Source organism: Tursiops truncatus, chromosome 6 (genome assembly GCF_011762595.2).
Source record: "Tursiops truncatus isolate mTurTru1 chromosome 6, mTurTru1.mat.Y, whole genome shotgun sequence".
Lineage (NCBI taxonomy): Eukaryota > Metazoa > Chordata > Mammalia > Artiodactyla > Delphinidae > Tursiops > Tursiops truncatus.
In genome coordinates, this window is record NC_047039.1 from 20216695 (window position 1) to 20238734 (window position 22040).

Sequence of the window (22040 nt, forward strand, 5' to 3'; positions counted from 1 at the left end):
TTGATCAAGGACATTTTATGAAAGATGGTACGGGTGCATGGCTTCTGACGGGTGGGTAAGTTTGGACTGGGAGTGATAGAAAGGACTCTACCATAATTGAATGTGAAAAGCCATGGGCCCATTCAGAAATAATGTCTCCTGTTGGTTGCTTGGGAACTGGGCCTGAATTCTAAGGGCATTGCAAGCTGATGCGTCGCCTCGAGTGTCCTGTGACTTAGGAACAAGCGGGTAGAGAGGATCAGCTTAGACACACGGGTACCCTTAAGTGTAAACCGGCCAGTGTTTGTTTAGCTAAATAATTTGAAGAGTCTTGCGTACCTGGTTCTGCCTGAAAATCACTTGTACTGCACTTTTAGACACCAGTTTTTCTGAGCAAGGCCTCATCTTAAGCGGGATCTGAAGTGTCCGGGGGCTTTGTTAGTTCTCGTCTCTCATTTGAGAGGCAAGTGGGGTGACCCAATATTGAATTATAAACTGCCTTTAATAATTTTTTTTAAATGTGGTAAATACACATAACATAAAATTTACCATCTTGACCATTTTCAGTGCACAATTCAGTGGCTTCAAGTACATTCGCATTGTTGTAAAACCATCCCATTATCCAGCCTCAGAACTTCCTCATCTTCCCAAAAGGGAACTCTGTCCCTATTAAACAAACACTAACTGCCCATTCTGCCTCCCCACAATCCCTGTGACCCACTATTCTACTTTCTTTGAATTTCACTACTCTAGGTATCTCATTAATCATATAGTATTTGTTTTTCTGTGTCAGGCTATTTCACTCGGCATAATGTCTTCAAGTTTCATCCATGTTGTAACGCGTGTCAGGATATCCTTCTTTCTAAGCTGCATCATTTTCCATCGTATGTGTGTCCCACTCTTTGATAGGCTTTGATGCTATAAACCCAGATTCATCCAGATGTGTTGTCAGAGTCACCCTTGACTTCGCCATTTCTACCCCCACCTCCAACCAGTGCGACCCAGTCAAGGCCAAGGTATGGGGTGAAAGTCTTGAAAGTAAACTGCGTTGGGATATTGAGAAGGGTCTCTATGAGGCCCCATACGGTTTCTAGGTCATCAGTCACACCTGCCCACCCTTCCCCGGCATTCCAGGACGGGGGACCCATGACTCTGTGTTGTATTCCCACTTGAACAGACCAGATCTGTTCTTGCCATTGGTGTTTATGATTTTGGAGGTGGCTGCTCCCTCTGACACAGCCTCTGAGATGTGGGGTTGCAATTGCCATAAGGATCAGAAACTTCTGTCCCTACAGTTATGGGTAGATCAGTCCTTGGCTGCTGGCTGCCGGTGGGTCTGGGGGCCGGGAGGGGAATGAGCTGCTGAAGAAACCCTCCAATTCTGAATTTATTCAGAATTACCAGGGGCCTCTATTTGGAGGGCCACCTGCTGACTCTGGCTCCAGAGTGTTTAATTTTGACAGCCCGTGTTTTAATCTCTCTCTCTTTCCCTTAATGAAACTTCAGCCACATGTTTGCTTCCTCTGTATGTGCTGCAAAGCATTTGCATTTTGCTGTTCTTGGGATAAAGCAAGAATCACTTTTGCTGTTGTATCAAATCTGATGCTAGAAAAGTCCTCTGGAAGCTACCATAACGCCTTATCCCTCTAGGTTTTCTATACAGTGGGGAGTTTTGCTGAAACATTATTGTCTCTGCAGGAGAAGCAGAGTAAAGGTCCTGAAGGGAAATCTCAGTAATGTGTGTGCTGTGCTCTTTTTGCACAGGGCAAGCAGAGGTTCCCGACCCGAATGACCCTTTGGGACAACTGGATGGACACGACAGCCCTATTCCAACTCTAAAAGGTAAATTTTGAAGTGCTCTTTGAATGCAAGGGTTCGAAAGTGTTTTCATAGTACCATGTAGAGGGGCTCACAGTGCCATTCTACTCAAGGCCTGGCCGGATGAAATGGATGGTCAGGGTCCCCTGTGGCCCAGTGCTGCCCCATGGCTGGGTGTGAAGTCGAATCCAGCCTCTGTATCCCAACACTGAATCAAATCTCGGAGACAGAGTTTTGGGTGAAGTAGAAAAGAATACATTTATTGCTTTGCCAGGCAGAGGGGGTCACAGCAGGCTAATGCCCTCAAAACTGTGTGTCCCAACCTGGAGGGGGTAGTGAGGAGTTTTATATAATGGTTCAAAGAGGGCGTGATCAGCTTGTGGGCATTCTTCTGACTGGTTGGTGGTGAGGTAAGTGGGAGTCAGCATCATCAACCTTCTGGTTCTAACTGGTCTGGGGTCTACATGCTTGTGAGCAGCATACCTTTCACTTCTCCCACCAGGTGGGGGTTTCAGTTTCTGCAAAACAGCTCAAAGATATTGTTATGTGTATCCCTTGAGGGGGAACCAGGACCCTGCCCCAAGGCTGCACTATTGTTTCTTGACTGTTCCTCCCTTGTCTCCACATCCTCTCCCTTCCCTGATTAGCAACTGTTGGAACTGCCCATTGGAACTCAGGGAAGGGCATGGAGGCTGAATGAAGCCTATGTCCTGTAATCAAGAAATGGGGGGCACAGGCTTTTGTGCCCAGGAACCCCACAGGGTCCTGCTTAGTATCCGTGCAGTGGTCTGCCTCCCTCCACATCTGTGTCTCTTGACACAGTTGTGAGGGTGCTGAGGGCTGGTTGGAGCTAGTCAGAAGCCTGTGGGTGGGTGGGAGATAGAGGGCAGGGGTAGACAGATCGCCACTGGAGGGAGGAAGGGGCTTTGGGGATGTTTCGTGGGCCTGAGTGGAGCCTTAAGAGCCGGACTCCTGGCTTGACCACGAAGTCTCCTGAGGACAAGTGGCCGTCTTCTGGGCTTATTGTCGAGGTGTAATTGTCCAGACTAAGGGGCATCTCAGGGCGGGCAGGTGGCCCTCCTGCAAAGGATCACCAAAGACCATGTTCTTTGTCTTGTTGCTCCGGGCTTTCCCAGAGGTCACTGTAAGGGTTACTGTTCACTTGGCACTCTTTGTTGGCATCTTAGATTTGTAGAGTCGATAGACGCCATTTCCTGTGATGCAGCCCAGTCACTTGAAGAAGTGACGATTTTCCTTCTTTATCCGCTGTCACCATATTGCCTTAGCTTATTGCCTCAGTCAGCTTGAGCTGCCACAACAAAACACCACAGACTGGATGGCTTAATCAACAGATATTTATTCCTCACAGTCCCGGAGGCTGGAAGTCTAAGATCAAGGTGCTGGCATGGCCAGGTCCTAGTGAGGGCACTCTTCCTGGTTTGTAGGCAGTGCAATCTTGCTGTGTCCTCACAGGGAGAGAGAGCGGGCTCTGGTTTCTTCCTGTCTTATAAAGATTCGGATCCCTTCCTGGGGGCCCCACCCTTATGACCTCATTTTAACCCTAATTACTTCCCAATGGCCTCTCCTTCAAATACTGTCACACACATGGGGTTAGGGCTTCAACATGTGAATATGGGGGGGACACAGTTCAGTGTATAACAATTAACGATTAAAACAACCACTTCATTTCTGTTTAATTTCTTTTTTTAAGCATTATTCGGAACCCAGAAATCCATATTAGTTTCTCAGCCCCTTGCACATTGAAGGTCCCTGTGTTCCCTCAGGAATGTGTTCACCTCCACGTGTCCAAGGCTGGGTCTCCTGGGGATTGAGCAGCAATGACTCAAGTCCACCAGTCTCAGCCGAGTTGACCAGATGTCCCTCTGTGTCCTGAAAGGGCCTCTTGGGGTCACACAGGGAGCTGCTCCCTTCTGGCCTCGGAACAGTCGTTTAAATCAACAGAAATAGAGTCACAGATGTAGAAAACAAATGTATGGTTACCAGGGGCGAAAGGGGGTGGGAGGGATAAATTGGGAGATTGGGATTGACATATACACACTACTATATATAAAATAGGTAACTAATAAGGACCCATTTTATAGCACAGGGAACTCTACTCAATACTCTGTAATGACCTACATGGGAATAGAATCTAAAAATGAGTGGATATATGTATATGTGTAACTGATTTACTTTGCTGTACACCTGAACTAACACGACACTGTAAATCAACTATACTCCAGTTAAAAAAAAAAAGAGTGCGTGGATCTGCATGCTGTTCGTAGCACCTGGTGTCTGGAGGCTCCTTGACAGGGATTTTCCTCTTTAGTATGTTATGCAGTAAATACACAAGTTAGTTTCCTCAGTCGACCGCCTCCTACAGTCCTACTTTGGTCGCTGTGACCTTGCTTGTTAGGGAAGAGCCTCTACTGGGACAAGGATGTGTTCCCCAGGCAGACAAGACCTGGTCTCTGGAAGCTTGTGTACAATGCTGGGCCTCAGGGGAGGTTTCTTAGGAAGAAAGATACTTTTTGATGGTTAGATTCTGAAATCACTTCTCACAAGTGTGACTGAGCTCAAAATCGAGACAGCCCACACAGATTTCCTGACTGCTCCGTACCAGGTACCGTGTGAGGCTGGGCACAACTGGTGATCAAAACAAGTGTGTCTCTGCCTCTCAGAGTTTACTGGACTGGGGAATTGGCATCGTAAGGGAAAACTGTTAAGTTATAAAACTAGGAGTTGTGAGGAGTAGTCTGAAGGAAGAAATGAGGGTGTGGTGAACTGGAAGGAAAGGAAAGGATGTCTTGGTTTAAGGAAAGGATGTTGTGCTGAGGTCTGAACATCTGACATTCGCTAAAAGAAGGTGGGGGGAGGGTGTGTCTGGGGCCAAGGCAGAAGCCTGTGAAAAGACCTTGAGGCCAAGAGGACTCGGTGTCCTGGGGCAGCTGGGAGAAGGTGGGGGCTTATGGGCTGGGGGAGCTGAGGTTGGAGAGGTTTTTGGGTCCAGTACCATGGCCATCAGCCATGTGTGGGTCTTTAAATTTAAGTCAATTAAAATTACATAAAATTGACTCCAGTTCCTTGGTCTTACTAGCTATATTTCAAGTGTTCAGGGGCCACCTGTGGCTAGAAGCCACCATGATATGGGCAGTACAGATCTAGAGCATTCCATTATCAAGGAAAGTTCTGTTGGGCAGCCCTAGGAGAGCGTGCACAGCTGTTTAGATGGCAGGAGAAAGCTCTATTTCATTGTAAGAGACGCCCTTCATTCTGGAAAGCCTGGGACGTGGTGTAACCTGATTTACTGTCTGTGAAGATCTCCCTGGCAGCTCTGGAGGATGATGGAGGGGAAGTAGAGGGGAATTAGGAGGAAGGTGTGGCTAAATAAGTGGACGAGCCACAGTAACAGCCTAAAATCCAACCTGCAGTCATTCCGTGGACGCTAATATTCCCTTGGGAAAACGTGCTCTGGGGCTGTGTTTAGATGTGCAGACCTCTCCCTCCAGGCAGAGCGGGCCCTCCTTGTGGGCATGGGCTGGGGTGTGCAGGGGCCGGGAAGGAGTGCTGCACTGGCCACTGCTGTTCTTCAAGCCGAGTGTTCACAGCTGCCCTAAAGAAGGCAGAAGCAGCCGCTGGACTCCTGGTCCACTTGGTTGGAAGATGCATTTGCTAATCGAGGTGCTGAATGACCATGGGCTGAACGGTCCTAGAAACTTTATCGCCAACTAGCCGTAAGCTCCAAACATCAATTAGTCAGCTTCAGTGGCTTGGGTGGGATTCCTTGACCTCCTTTTTGGTATTCGAGCAACTTCTCCAGCCTAGAACAGGATGCTTTCTAACGTCCTCTGCTTCGTTGGGATTGGGTTGCCTCTCGATTTCGTTAACCCACTTGTGATTGTGTTACAACTCTGTGCACATCAGTGTGTGTGCAGGGCTGAGGGGAGTTTCAGTTAGAGTTTGGAAGCTTCTCCAGGGCACAGAAATACCAATTGCAGAAGTTAACTTGTCAAGCGGGTGTGCATGTGTGTGTACACGTGTCTGTGAGCATGTGTGCACGCTTGTAAAAAGGCAATAAAAAAGGATGCAGAGGACCACAGCAAGCTGGGCCCCTTTTCTGTAGTGGCAGCACCGGGTAGTGAAGCATGGTGAGTGCAGCGGTCCGTGCTTGGCTTGGCCAGAAGACAGGCCTGGATTGAGTGGCGCTCCACCATCCTGTTGGGGTCCGGGCACTGCTCTCAGCCACATCTCACCCCCAGCCACTGGAGGGATGGAAGGGGTATAGCTCTCACCCAAAAAGCAGTGGCTGGGTGCTGAGGCCGTTTGTCGTTATCACAGTTATGATTTTCAGTGTGTCCATCAGTTTCTAAGCATCGAGACCACAACAGCCCCTCAGGGACAGGAGCCTGGTGAATGGCCCCCCAGGGAGACCCAGGGGCCTCAGTTATTCCCTTGCAACACAATTCTCTAGTCCTGTCGTGCGATTTTACTTCCTTATGGGTTATGGCTCTTGCACAAACGAAGACTCAATCCACTCTTCCTTTCTGATCCTCCGACCTCCTTTTCGCACCCTCAGTGACTGAAGGAACTGGCCTGGCAATGCCAAATTTATTATTCCGCGCATTTTTTTGTTTAAAGAGCTTCAGGGAGCATTACTACTTGGCCACATTTGGCTTAAATCATATATTAAAAAATAATAATAGCCGAATGGACTGTATGAGCCATTTCTTTAACCCAGTTACCATTTATGATGCCCACGCATCTGTAAAATTGCAGGCAGGTGGAAACGGCCAGCGGGCCAGTCTGTCACCAAGCAAAACAGGATCTGAGAATTAGTTACAAGCGTAAAAAGCATTTGAGTTCAAATGCACTGGGCCAAGATTGAGCACTTAACATATAATTGGTGGTTGGTATTCAGAGAGAGAGAGAGAGATCCCAGAGTCTAGAAGGAAAAAATGAATACAAAAGACACTGTGATTTACAGCTGAAACGTTTGCCTGAAATTTCTGTATTCCAAAGTACTGTCACTGTTAGGACTGAAGGCTTACGACTCCGGTTATAGCGATATTTAACAGGAGTTTTATATTCTTTGCTATATTAGACACACTATTTATTATTATATACTTACAAAAGTGTGCATTTGGCCTAGAAACCATTTGCTCTTTTGTTCCAAGGCTGTATTTTAAATGCATATGTAACACATCTCTGGTTTTGTAAAATCAGTACTTTGGAATGTGTGTGGGAAGTGGATCATTTCTGAGAGCCCGGACAGGTGGTACTCATCTTGTTCGTCCTGCAACCTCCAAAAATAGACTCGCTTGCTTGTGTCTCCTGTCTTAGGAGGAGGACTACTCATCATCCCCACTGAAACCAGAAGGGGAATTCCTGACTCTCCCCACTTGAGGATGTGTTGCAATGAGAGGTGATCTGTAGGGCATTCTAAATCACAGGGCCGGAGTCGATGCCTTACTCACCAGGCTGCCCCCTGCTATTTGTGACACGCTGTGCAGCAGTGCTGAACTAAAATTTCCTGGGACAGAGAAAAAAAAGCCATCAACAGAGTTCACCATGTTGGCATGAAGACGATGCCTGATATCTGTTTACTGGGTGCCTGGTTCCCGATTCACATAGGACACAAGGATTGATTAGCATATATGTTGGGTGCATTTCTGTTTTATTCTGGAACTCTTGATGTGTGTGTGAATGTGTGTGTCAGTGTTTCCTGCAGTTTACTAGAGAGTGAGGGTCTCCAGGGCTGACGGGGGTAAACTTGAAAACAGCACCCTGCTTGCAGACACAGTTAGCGTTAAGTCTGTGGCTGGAAACTTGGTACCTCCCCTCTGGGTGTCCCCTGGCTGGTCATGGAAACCTGGGGCTCCCCCAGACAGTGAGCGGAGGGCCTAAAATGTTGCCCCACTTCCTCTGGACAGATGTAACATGGGTTTCCAGGCTCTGATCCCTGGCCACTCTCGAGGTGAAGGCTGCTCGTTGAGCTCCCCTGACCCTCCTGCCGGCTGTGAATTTGCAGAGCCCATTGGGCTGCCCGGGATCTGGACAAACTCAGCCATGTTGGGAGAAAGCCTCAACCTACAGATGAGAGATTTCGAAATGTACACAGTCATGTTGTCCGGGGCGGATTGGGTGGCACGGGAGCTCGTACACGTGCACGGGAGCCCACTCTGGGGAGGGCGGGGACACAGCCTGCTTCCAGGAGCATGAGGCCAGTCTCTGCCTCCAAGCCTTCCTCTCTGCTTCTTCTTCTCATGTCCTCCACTCACTCTCCCAGGGTAGCTGCTGGAGACCTGCACGTCAGCTGGGATGTAGTCACGGCAACTGGTGGCCATTGTCTGGCCGGACCATCCATTGTTGTCCCTATTGAAGGTGACAGAGAGGCAGTCATTCTTCTTCAGCCCACTGAGTTTGAACACCAAACTGCAGGGAGCTTGCTCATGTGTGCTTGTCTAACGTCTGTCTCAGGTGTGTGCGTCTCTGTGTGTGTGTGTGTGTGTGTGTGTGTGTGTGTGTGTGTGTGTGTGTTTCTCTCCCTATGACCCACCCCTGATATGCACCAAGTCCTATGTACTCCCAGCCACATGGTTTTTGTGTGTGCTTCTCTCTCTCTGAGCCTGCCGGTGCCTGCATCTGGTTTTCTGGGTCTGGGTCTGTCTTCCTATGCCTGAACCCTCCAAGTGTGTTTGTGTGTGTGTGTGTGTGTGTGTGTGTGTGTGTGTGTGTGTGTGAATGTATCTGTGTCCCTGTCCCTTTGAAAGGATGTGGGTGTCACCCTGTTTGTCAAATGGTCTCCTTCCTTCTCCCTCTCTTCTGCTTTTATTCCTCAATCCCTCGAGCCCCCTGCAGTATTTTCCAAGGGCTGTCATAACAAAGGACCACAAACTAGGTTCCTTAAGCAACAGAAATTTATTCTCACAGTTGTGGAGGCCAGAAGTCCAAAATGAAGGTGTTGGCAGGGTTAGCGCTTTCTGGAGGCTCTGAGGGAGGAACCGTCCATGTCTCTTAGCTTCTGGCACTGCCTGCAGTCCATGCAATTCCTGGGTTTGGGGCCGCATTACTCCAATCTCTGCCTCTGTTTTCACGTGATCTTCTCTGTGTCTGTATCCAAATGTCCCTCTTTAAAGGACACCAGCCTTTGGATTAGGGCCCACCCATATGTCCTCATCTCAGTTTGATTACATCTGCGATGACTCAATTTCCAGGTAAGGTCACATTCACAGGTTCCAGCACCACTATCTCACTGGGGGACACAGTTCAACCCACAGCACCCTGTTCTCCGCCAAACACTGTTACTTACTTTTCTCTGTCTCTCAGGTCCTTTAATTTCATTTCCCCCTGTTTTTCTCATTTTCTCTGATTTCCATCCTTTCTAGTCTCACAGCCTCCTCTGACCCTGTTGCTCCCCCTGGTAAGCTCCCCTCCTCCAACTCTTTCTGCTGCTGGTTCCGTGCAGACCGCTAGACAGCTCAGCGGGAAGGTCTGAGCCCCTGCCACTGCCCCCGACGGATTTATTGGCCTGTAAATACTTCCTTCTTGGAAGAGCAGCTTTGTCCTCTGCGCCGGCTCTCAGGGTCCCCTCATCACCTGCCCTTCTAGGCAGGTTGTTTTATTTCCCACCAATCAAAGCCCTGTGACCTCATGACCCTAGTACACATGGCTCTCCTTATCTCCTCCCAGGCTAGTCAGTGTGATCTGGTAAACAAGCAGATCCTCAAACACCTTAGTCATTTGACCAAGTTGGTGAATATGTGGACGGTCAGTTGGTGTAAAAAAAAAAAAATCGTTAATCATTGATCTGACTGTGAGGTCAGGAGTGGTGTCCACTGGAAACAGGTTCTTTGTTACCTCTGCCTTTAGTATGTTTTCATGCTTGGACTAAGCTCCACTGTGTAGAGTTTAGGGGCAAGCAGAGAGCTGGCCTGGGCATCAGGGAGATGGAATGCATTAGCATCAGTTGTTGAAGTGACCCTGCTGTGAGGAAGGGGAACCTCCCTTGCATAATCAAAAGGGAAGACTTCTGTTCTCCTCTCTTAACGCTGTGGCGGGCTGACCGGATCCAAGGTAGCAGAATTTGCGGTCGCCTATGCCTAGCTCCTCCTGGCCTGTTCAGTTGCGTCTGGAGAGGTTTGGGGCAACTCTAAAGGAAGACTTTGTGAGCTAGAGGAGAACTTAGCAATGGCCAGTACAAATGCCATATTTCACACGGAAAGGAAATGAAGCTGAGAGGTGAAAAACTGGCTGGTAATTGAACACCAAGGGAGAAAGCAATATTGTGCTTAGTCTTCATAGAATTTTCTTTCTACTTTCATTTCGGCCTCCAGAGAATGAATGATGGTTGTAATGGTGGACCAAACTAACTTGGCCTCCCTCAGACTTAAATTACATACAAGTGCTCAATAAAATATTCATAAAAGATGTAAATGCTTAGATGAACTTGCAAGAGAGATGGAGAAATGCCCAGGAGCCAGGAATAGGAAGGAAACAAAATTATGATAGCCCTGGACTGCCAAGGCAGGAACCACCCAGGTGGTTCCACTTTGTTTATAGCCATGGAGAACGGCACAGTTTTCCTGGGAAAAAGTTTAACTGAGACAAAGAGTTGGACTCTGCAGGTGTTGTGCAACTGTTATGACATGAGCTTTCCAATGGTGAGCTCTTCAGCAGTGTCACCTTGTGGCCACGGGGCAGATGGGGATGCATCCCTGGGCTTCAGAGTAGAACGAGCACCAATAAGACGAGGACACTTTGGCAAAAGATGGTGCAGGCAAAGGGTAGCTACAGACAAATCAATCTTCAGTGTTTTGACGCTGGAATAGCTTTCCCTAGAGAGGATACCCAGAAGTAGAAAATCCTGATTTTGAGATTACATGAAATAACTAAACATGCTAAAGTTACTGATTTCCCTGGAATTGGATGTATTACATTTCCTTCAATCAGGAGAAATAAGGGGTTGAGAAAAAAAATCAAGTTTGGTTTTAGAAAAATGAAGGAATTTACATTTTTTATGCCTTAATATAAGGCCTATGAAATATCACCCCTGCTGTAGAAACTATTCTGCTAGGCTTAGTTACATCAGAAGCCTTGGGTTTCAATATCATGCCAGAAGGCAGCCCATGAGGCAGAGATCAGAGATGTTGTAGATTAGGCACCGTGGCTAAGTCCTAGGAGACCTAAGGAAACAGGGGGGAGTTTTCATTCATTAGCCCAGGAGGGTGAGAAGAGGGCTTGCCTGAAGCCTGGTTCGAGGTGGGAAACACAGAAGGCTTTCCCATGAGATATCAGACTTGGATCCACACATCAGGAAACCACATTTACATTTACCAGAATGTTGTGGGGGAACCCTGAGCCCAAGAATCAACGTGAACATTTGACACTGCCTGTTACAGGAACCCAGTCCTAAAGGGATGCCCACAGAAAAACCAGCCCTGCAGGGGAAAATTACAAAGTACACTCAGAGAGGCCCAGGATGAGTGATGAGCTAGTAAACAATGAAGCCAGAAGGATTAAAGATAAAGGAAGAAAAAGCAGTGGTGGGTTTGAAAAGGAACCAAAGAGACCTTCTAGAAATGAAAAATTTAGTAGACGAAATGAGAAAACTTGATGGACAGTAGACTGTGCTTAGCTAAAGATTCTAAAAGGACAGGAAATATAAAAGTAGGTGAATAGTTTGGAGGAATCACATAAAGAAATTCAGCATATATCAAGAAGGAGATTTCAAAGGAGACATAAAGGGGAAGGGAGAAACGATATTTCATGAGATACTGGTAGAGAATTTCACAGAATTGATGGAAGGCATGATGTTGGAAATGGCACGGAGGCCCGTTGAGGCTAAAATAAAACTAAATTCACAGCTAGTGACACTTCGAAACGGCAAAGACAAGGGGAAATATGAAAAGTAGCCGAAGAGGGGAAAGGTCAGATTACCCACAAAGGAACAGCAGAACTTGTAACAAAACCACAAAAGACAGAGGACAGTACTGTAATTGTCAGTCTAGAATTCTGTACCCAGCTAAGCTATTATTCAAGTGTGAAAGTAACAGGTAATTTTCGACCAAGAGTAAGAGTGTTTATAACCTCAGTCCTTTACCCAAAGAGCGGATGAGAATCAGGAAGAGCTCGGTTGAACCAGGAGGAAGGAGTGAGATGCAGGCAGACTTGGCAAGGAAAGAAGTTGGTAACCAGGTTGGCAAATCTAAAGAAATACTGTTAGTAAAAATCATCAGTAATAATGACCCCGGGGGATGTACAAATGGAGTGTAACTAAACACTGGGAAGCAATGACTCAAAGCTCTGGTGTCTGGGGGGTGATGGTAGCTCACAGCATTTCAAGGTGCTTGTATTTGGTTGTATTGGGGAGACTTTGTCAAATTAGGTATGCCTATAAAAAGTAGTAAAGCTAGCCACTTAAGCCTAACTTTCAAACAAGTAATGGGAGAATAAAGAAAAAAAATGAGTAGAAAATAGGAAGAGAGAATTAAGAAGCAAAATTAACACTTTAAAAATAAACCCATCAGTTAAGAAACTCATAAGGTTAACACATACAGACTTATAAATTAACATGTTAAATTATACGTTGTTTACAAGATTCATGTCTAGTATATAAACATAAAAATCATTAAAAAAATAAAAATACAGAGTAGGACTACATTAACCAAAAGTACTCTGAAATAGGTACATTGCCATCAAACTAAATGGTGTTTTAGACACAGAAGCCTTACATAGTGATGTAAAGACTAGACGATATAATAAACTGGGAGTTTATTGCACCCAGCAACATAGTTTCCAATGTATAAGCAAAACCTCAGAGAATTATTAATGGCTATTTGCCATATACAGTATCAAATTAACACATATCTCATTGAAGCTAATAGATAAGTATAAGTATTAAAAATTTGAGCAACAAATTGACAAGCTTAATCTATTGGGCATATATAAACACCTGCATTGAGCAATTAGGGAAAACACATTCTTACCAATCAAATGTGGGACATTTTAGGAATTGACTCTGCACTAGGCTGTAAAGCAAATCTCTCTTTTTTTTTTTTGATGTTTCATTTTCTGTTTATTCCTTGAAATCGTGGTGTTTGTGCAAGCAAATCTCAGTGGTATCAAAGAATTATCATCACACAGACTATGTTTTGTGACAACAGTGCAATTAAAGCACACCTTTAATAACTCAACCAAGAAAAATTATAAATTACAAGATAACTGGGGTCTGACCAACCACATGGAGATTAAATAAAATAATTTATTTGGTGGCTAAATAAGAACTTGAAAAATTCATATTTAATGCATACATTAGAAAAGGAAAAAGATAGAAAATTTATTAGGAGAAGTTAGGAGTATAAAGATTTGAATAGACAGCTACAGAAGGAGAGCCTCAAGGACTGGTAAACCTTCCTAAAGACTCTTGAGCTCATGAGGAATCCTTAAGATACAACCTAAAACAACAGCACTGTTTCATGTCCAAAATATTGGCAAACATTTGAAAGCCCCCAAACACCAAATGCTGGCAAAGTTGTAGGAGAAATACTTTAACTCAGGCACTTTTGAGACCTACATCAATGAAAGATTTCAAGGCCCTATGACTTATCACTAATGCATCCAGGTGGATACATGTACAAGTTGAGGTGTATAAAGATGGTCATTAAACACTGTTTGTATTAGCAAAAATGTGGAAACGATTTACTGCTCCAGAATTGGGAAATGGATAAAGAAATTGTGGTTTGTTTGTACAGTAGAATATTATACAGTAATTAAAATAAATGAACTACAGCAACATAGGTAAATCCCAAGCTGACTCTGAGTGGAAAAAAGCAACTAGCAAAGATGATCTTTCAGAGAAAATTCTAAAAATATAAAATAATACAAATATGAATTGGAATAGTGTAGTTCTCTGGAGAGGAAAGGACAAATAGGGAAGGGTGTGCTTTAGTTACATTCCAGAATGTCTTATTTTTTAAGTGTTGTAAGTCAAATATGGTAAAATATTTGCGTAAAATCTTGATGTTGTGTACATGGGTACTACTATGTTAATATCTGTATTTTTCTCTGCAATATTTCAGTATTAAAAATTGTTAGCTCAGGGCTTCCCTGGTGGCACAGTGGTTGAGAGTCCGCCTGCCATTGCAGGGGATGCAGGTTTATGCCCCGGTCTGGGAAGATCCCACATGCCGTGGAGCGGCTGGGCCCGTGAGCCATGGCCGCTGAGCCTGTGCGTCCGGAGCCTGTGCTCCTCTCCAAATTGTTAACTCAAAAATAATTAATATTGAAGAGAAGGCAAGAGGAGATAGGAGCAGTATGAACTTTGGAAGCAAAAAGGCTATATTATTGTTATTTGAAGAAAATCTACATAGAAAATCTAAGACAACTCAGAAACTCTTATAACTAAGGTAGTTCAGTAAAGTGGCAAGATAAAAGAAAAATATACATAAGGGACAGAATAATGGCCTCCCAAAAATGTCCACGTCCTAAGTCCTGGAACTCAGAGCATGTCACCTTTCACGGAACAGGGACTTGGCAGGTGGGACTAAGGTCAGGATTTTGAGATGGGAAATGATCCTGGATGATCCAGGTGGGCCAATGTAATTACAGAGGTCCTTATAAGAGAGGGACAGGAGGGTCAGTCACTCAACAGAGATGTGATGATGGAAACAGAAGTTGGAGTGATACAAGGAAGGCACCATGGGCCAGGGCATGCAGGTGGCCTCCAGAAGCCAGGAAAGACAAGGAGAAAGACTCTCCCAGAGCCTCCAGAAGGAATACAGCCCTGCTGACACATTGATTTTCGGACCTCCGACCTGCAGAACTGTATGTTAGTAAATTTGTGTTGTCTCATGCTGTTTGTGCTAACATGTTACAGCAACAACAGGAAATTAGTACGACACGTAGAAATATAATAGTTTTCCTATAATAAATGCAGTTCTCTCTCCATCATCCTATCCCAGTTTTTAAATGGAACTTATCAGAATGGAAGAGAAATAGCCGTGGAATTGAGAAACTCGCCCCTCCGTCAAAGTAACGTTTGTTATTCTTGATGTCAAAATGTATTTCAGTCATCATAATTTAACGCATGTGACTTTGACATAGCAACAGGCCAAGATCAGTGGGGTGGGGGGCAAGGTTAGAAATGAATAGAGGCAGCTGGGAATACCCTCTGTGGAGGTGACTTTCTGGCAGAGAATTGACTTATGAGAAATAGAAAAGATCAGAGGACTAGGGGTTCTTGGCTGACTGTACCATGAGGGATCAGTTGGGTGTGTTTTAGGAAGAACAAGGGACCCCCCCTCCCTTCCAGTGGGGGAGAATGGGGAAAGGGAAAGAATATTCCAGAAGCCTTGATACCATGGGTATAAATTAGCTTTTCTTCATTATCTGTCTTTCTGATTTCTTCCTGAAGGCTCACTTTTACTCACCTGCCTAGGGAGGGAGCTATGAATGTATGAAGTTACCATGTTATCAACCCATAGTTTTGGTCTCTCTGAGCTTCCTGCAGAGCATGAAGGAGGCTGATTCAAGACCTAAGTCAGGACATGGGTGCCGTCTGCGGACATCCTGCCCTTTTGTCCATTCCCAGCTGGACAGGCCTCCTATATGCCATTGCACTCAGAACCTCCCCAGGTATTCTTTCCAGTCCTACCGTGCCCTCCAGCGATTCTTCTCAGTGTTGTTTCAGGTCTGCTCTAAGTTCATTCTTGGATGGGTTTCGTTCACTGGAATTGTTGCTTTTCTTTCTCCTCAGCGCTTCAGAGCAGGGACTCTTAGCTCGGGCTGCACACTTAAGAGTTTTGACAAATTGCGCAGCTGGATATATATTTTAAGCTTCCAGGTGACCCCAATGTGAAGACACTGTTGAACCCCACTAGTTTAGACGGTGTAGGATCGAGAAGAGTTGGCAAGAACTCCCCATGTGGACTAGATCACTTCACTAGATTCTCCTTTGTTTTTTGTAGACTGAGGAAGGTGTGGCTTCAGGAGTGAGTGTTCATCTGGTTGAGAGTGAAGGGAATCTGGATAAATTGGGGAGGAAATCAGTGGAAGGCTTACCCCGGGATCTGAGCAAAACTGAGGGTGGTTGCCAGCACTCTGGGAAGGATGCTTTCAAGAGAGTGGTCCCCCTCCCCTTTGCCTGACACCTCCACCTCCCCTCTACCTGCTTGTCCGTGATTTGTTCACCTGGTCTTACCTTGCCCATCCCTCCTCAGCAGGCATTTCCTGACCCCAGGACTACACTTGTAATGCTGTGCAACCATTACTGCCCTCTAGTTCCAGACATTTCATTACCCCAAAGTGAGACCCCGTACCCATTAAGAGTCACTCCCTTATTTCCCTTCCCCCAGCCTCTGGCAACCACTAATCTGTTTTCTGTCTCTGGATTTACCTATTCTGTACATTTCACGTAAACAGAAATAGCCAAGAGTGCTTTAAAATTTAAGTCAACTGTGTAAGATGCTTGATTCCAGCACCTGTGGATTTCTTTAGTCCTTGTTAGCTAGTGTTGATAACGCATCGGAAAGGGAAATACCAGCACCATCTCTGGATTAAGCCTAATAGATGGTTTCACAGCGCCCTACCCGGTGGGACAAGGTTAACATCAGGGCTGTCTGTGCCCACATGGCGCACAGACCAGGCACGAGCCCATCTGCCCTATTCTGCATTTCTCAGAAAGGAGCCTTCCTGAGGGACACGGAAAGACTAAGTCTAAACCGCTGTCAATTTGTCAGTCGGGTGTAGGAGAAGCTGTTGGTGGGAACAGTGAAGAAGAACTCCACGTTTCCGTACCCATTCGATGTAAAAAAGATATTCTTGAAAAGAAGTAGACACTAAGGGTCTATATTTAGAGTAACTGGACAGTCCTGGACTCTCCCCAGGTTTCCTTCTAAGTTGTACAAAAGGAGCTGTCTCCTTAACTTTCTCCTGTGCTTCCCTCCCCTTCTTCCCTTTCTTCCCTTTCTAGACAAATGTTGTTTCCATGTTGAAGAAGATCCTTCTATATCTTTCAAGATTTTTAGCCGATCGATGGCGACGTCCCAAGTTGATGTATGCAAATGGAGGAAAGCGGTAGCAGGACTACTCTCAAGCCAGTCCCCCAAATGGATGAGATAAGAGCCAGCAGCGACCACCCTGTCTCGGCCCTCAGAACCCCTGGACCTGCTCCTTTTAGGTTTTTGCTAGTCAGCTTGGAGACACAGATCCTTACCCTCTGCCTTTACACGAAGCCATTACCTGTGTCTCCCAGGAAGCCATGGTTTGTCAAAGGCCTTTGGAAAAACTGTCATCAGGGTAGAGATGAGAATTATAATTAAACTTAGGCCAGGAAGAAGAGATCATGGTGATGTAATCTGTCATTTGCTATTTTAAATTATAATTTGATGACTATTTTATATGCCCTACTGTGCATTTTAGTGTTACGAGACCTTAATGAAGCATTTGAATCTTAAGCAACTTGTAAGTGCTTGGGCTCTGGCCAGAACATAGTGAAACAATGTGTTCGCTGTAATCTGGGCAACCCGGATTATACCAAGTAACTGCTTCAGAATGTCAAATCAGGTCTCATTTTGTTTTCAAAGATGCCGGGTCTAGTGCAGGAGCGTCAGGAATGCAGGTCTCTCCAAGTTGAGCTTGTGCTGTTAATGAACAGCCCTGACATCCAAGATATCACCCTGCTTGATTCAGCCTCTTTTCAAGGTGTTTGTCATCGACATTTTAGTTACCTCCCAGCTTTGTGTCATCAGTAAGGTTTCTCTTCCTCAACTTGAGTGCACTGAGAAAGGGGTTGGCTAGCAGAGAATCAAGGTAGAACCTAATGATGTTGTTAATAATATTCATAAATAGTAATCAGTACTACTTAGTGACACCTCTCTAGACCGATATCTATCCACTCTCCCCTGTGAAGGAAAACTGTCCCTTCATCTTGAAATTCACAACCTCCCACCTCCTCAGCTATCTCCTATCACCCAACATCTGAGCCATCACTCATCCTGTGAAACTTATCCCCAGGGTCCACTAGAAATCCTATAATTTTTCATCCAATTAAATCAGTAATACAGATATGTGCCATCTTTCAATGTTTCACTTCATTAAAACAGAAAAAAAGAATAGGGACCAACCAGAAATCAAGCCAAAAGATTTAGAACTTGAATAGGCTTTATAGGCTTTTTTGATTGCTCTATTATCTTGGTTTTGTCTGTAGTAAGTTCATCTCCTGATGATTGATTGTCTTGTCTGTCTAGCCTTAGTGGGTTTTTTTAGTGTTGGAATTTTAGTGTGCATGTTTACCTTGACAGAGGGTATCCCCCAGCCCCTGACCTCCTACACCACACACACACACACACACACACACACACACACACACACACACACACCCCTACCCCTCCCCACCGCTGTCTGCCTTACTTCCTCTTGTTCCCAGTGGCCTTTGTCACCAGCTGAGAAGCTCTTGCCTGTGGTTGAACTGGAACCCCACGTTCCTGGGCAGTGTTTCCATCCCCACTAGCTCTGTATTTCAGGTACTTTTACGCCCTGTTTTCCTTCCTGTGCGCGAGCCCTGGACGGCTTCTTCCTACTCCTGCCCTGGGTGCAGTGGGCAGCAACACTCAACCTTGTTATTTTTGTTCTGTTCAGACCAATGATTTGCTTGTTTTTGAGGCTATCTCTGTTTTGTCACATGCTTTCTTTTCCTACTTTCCTTATTGTGGCTTGTGCTTGATGGTGTGGTAGAGGGAGGATGGACTCTCTGAATATGAATTTGCATCATAAATTTAGTGAGATTAGATTTAGTGCTTTCAAAAAGAAGTAAAGTTGATTCTCATTACTTGCAGATTCCATATTTGCAAGTTTGCTTATTACCTAAAATGTATTTTTAACCGCCAAATCAGTTCTCACAGTACTTTCATGGTCATTCATAGACATGCCCAGAGCAGTGAAAAGTTTGAATTGCCCAGTGCACACATGCACACATTCCCAGCTGAGCCTGAACAAAATGACACTCTGCCTAATGTCCCAACTCGTACTGTAAACAAATGTCCTTTTCGTGATCTGTTTAGTCCCATGTTTTTTGCATTTTTGTACTTTTTGTTGGTAATTTGCCATTTAAAATGCCCCCAATAATGGTGCTGAAGTGCTGTCTGGTGTCCTAAGCACGAGATGTGCCTTATGGAGAAAGCATGTGTGTTAGATAAGCTTCTTTCAGACACAAGTTATTGGTCTGTTGGTCGTGAGATCAATGTTAATGAATCAACAATACTTACTAAATAAGGTGTCTTTAAACAAAGCACAGTAAAACAAGGTTCTTTATTGATCGGTTGATTAGAATGCTGTGACCAGAGGCTCACAGGAACCTAACCCTGTGTTTCCCCAGGAGCAGTGAGTCCGTATTCTCTCATTCAGTGTTTGAGGCAACATTCTAGAACAAAATTACCCCAAATAACGAGAATGGGCTATACCTATGTGAGAGAAAAATCAAAACCTTCCCCAAGCAGTTCCAAGAAGGAGCCCCAGGCAGCCTTCTCTCCCAGCCCTCACGGACGTTTGCTCCTCTCTGACTGTTCTCCTTTGCAGGGTACTTTCTGAATTTTCTGGAGCCGGTTAACAATATCACCATAGTCCAAGGCCAGACAGCGATTCTGCACTGCAAGGTGGCCGGAAACCCGCCGCCCAGCGTGCGGTGGCTGAAGAACGACGCCCCGGTTGTGCAGGAGCCCCGGCGCATCATCATCCGCAAGACGGAATACGGTTCTCGGCTGCGGATCCAGGACCTGGACACGACGGACACCGGCTACTACCAGTGCGTGGCCACCAATGGGGTGAAGACCATCACCGCCACTGGCGTCCTGTTCGTGCGGCTCGGTGAGTGGGGACAGTCCCCGGTGTGTTGCTTATCAGATAGGAATGTCCCCAGCCACCGAGCAGCAGATTAATTTGCGGTTTGAAGCTGAACACACACAAGTCAGCAGAGAGGAAATCAGTAAAACCCTTCCCTGAGGTCTTTCCCATTGTGCACGAGATCCTGGCTTAACCTGTTACCCATTTACTAGTAATAAAAGAAAATAGACGCAGATGGAGAGGTCTGTAAACCTGGAGTGCAGAACATAATCTCAGGCAGGCTATGTGTCAGGAGGTCACCCCACGGGGACCACGCACTTCATCCTTGGCCACATCCTTGAAGTGGCCACGCACACTTCAAGCCCAGGCAATCCAGACAGGCACCCACCCACCCACAGAAACCCAGCCCGGCCCAGAGGATGGGCAGGGAGCAGAGCGTGAGGACAATTTTGTACTCTTGTGCTTGTCACAGGTGGCATGAAGCAATTAAATGGCAGGCAGGAATATGTCCCTTTTATCCCAGTTCTGTGGAGGTCCCTGCAATGCCCCAGCCATTCTGTCACCAGTAAGACAGATCTTGTGAAACAAGTTTAGATGAGAAGAGAGAAAAGACAGCAAAAACTCCCAAAATATCTCCTGACATTTCTGCATCAACACAGAGCACCCCTTCCATCCTTGGTGGTTTCCCCCATCCTTGGCGTATAATATTGGGCAGGGGCAGAGCTGGAGGCCGAAGACAGCTCACCACAAATGAGCACCCTGAGCTGCGGTTGCCTTTACCACGGGCTGGATTGGAAAAAAAAATTATTCCAAATCATGAAGTATTAATAACTTGTCTTTTTTCTTTTCCTTTAGGTCCAACACACAGCCCAAATCATAACTTTCAGTAAGTATTTGCTTTCCTCAAACCATTTTCTCATTCTTTGTGGGCTTCCGTTATATAAGAACCCCGGCTTTAAATCGGGCAAACACATGTTTCTGCTGAATTTGCTAGAAGTTGGCTGGACTTCACACAAGGATGGCAATGTGCTTGCTTTTGGATGGAAAACGGTTATATTTTCCATGTTGAGTGTTAGGGAAAAAGTCATAAAAGCAGGCATAGTTAGTTGTTATCAGAGATCGTGACCTTGCAGGGCAACTGGAGGCAGTATAAGTGTACAGACCAGGTTGCCGGGGCTGCCAGGACCCTGGTGTCCTGGACACATTTAAAACAGAGAGGCAGTTACCCTGAAGTCCCAGCGCCACCTTAACTGCATCGCCAGCTGCAGTCTACAAAATGTGTGCTCGTCAAGCCTCGGGGAACCTCCACCATAGGCGGGGTCTCAGACGCACTTCAGAGCTGGGGAGACTGAGGCTCAGAGCCTGGCTCAGGGGTCTTCACCCACCTGCGGGCAGGTTCTGGCTGTGAACTCAGGCCTCTTGTTTCCCGGTGTAGCATCTTTTCTCCTCCGGACCTCACACATCCATGAGAATCACTCTTTTCAGCGCCTGTGTTCGAGGTTAGCCATGGCTGTTGGATTCCTCATTTACTCTTCAGGCATATCAGAAAGCCTTTGCTTCACGTCTGAAAGTTCTGAGCAGTGGTGCAGACGCTGTGCTGGTCAGCCAAGCAGTGTTTGCTTCTCTGTGTCCCCCTGCTGCCTCATAAACCCTGGCCATTGGGGTGCGGTGGGTGGGCAGGGGCCCCTCTTAGCTTACATCAGGTGCCACTTGCAGAAGGCAGATTTTTGAGAACTTTCTGTGCTGAGCCATAGTGTCCAAGCATTTCTCCTTAATAATCATTCATGCATAGAGTGAGAAAAGAAGAAATTGTATCCAGGGCACATCTGTGAGGCTTTCGAAAAGGTATAAGTTATTCAAAAGTTGAATTCTTATTTTCGTTTATATCTTATGTTGTCTATTTATGTATAATTTAAGTAAATATTATATAATATATAATATATTGCAAAATATATACATAAATAATTTACATATAATTATAATTTATTAAATATATAAATATCAAATATACTTATATTTAATTTTATATACAATTAAAATTTTTTTCTATGTTTTTTAAAAATTTATTTTATCGAAGTATAATTGATTTACAATGTTGTGTTAGCTTACATTTTACTGTGCTAGCCTATCTTTCCATCCGTTTCCATTCATCAGTTGTCTTCTTTCTTTTATTCATTTCATAATAATTTGCAGATATTTGTACACTTATCCTGAAATATTTTGGATATCATTATGGATTATGATATCATTTAGAAATATTATGGAAATCATTAACAAGAGTTCAACATCTGTGTACTTACTTACTATTCTTGTTTCTTCTTTTTGAGTTAAAACTTACATACAGGGCTTCCCTGGTGGCGCAGTGGTTGAGAGTCCACCTGCCGATGCAGGGGACATGAGTTCGTTCC

At 45.3% G+C, this 22040-nt stretch overlaps 1 protein-coding gene across 4 annotated transcripts in view; it reads left to right on the top strand.

Annotated features, from left to right (window-relative positions):
• The window catches only part of ROR2 (receptor tyrosine kinase like orphan receptor 2), a 215444-nt gene that overhangs the window by 165884 nt on the left and 27520 nt on the right, over positions 1-22040 (top strand). For 3 of the 4 annotated variants that reach the window (XR_004526910.2, XM_073805874.1, XM_033857741.2), the window contains exons 2-4: positions 1744-1821; positions 19369-19656; positions 20488-20518. Coding sequence is in view for 3 of the 4 variants with exons in the window: in XM_073805874.1 (XP_073661975.1) it covers positions 1744-1821; positions 19369-19656; positions 20488-20518 (397 nt within the window). In the remaining variant the exon portion in view is untranslated. Of the gene's footprint in view, positions 1-1743; positions 1822-7137; positions 7220-19368; positions 19657-20487; positions 20519-22040 lie in introns of those variants that run through there. The other variant, XM_073805873.1, reaches the window with a different exon arrangement.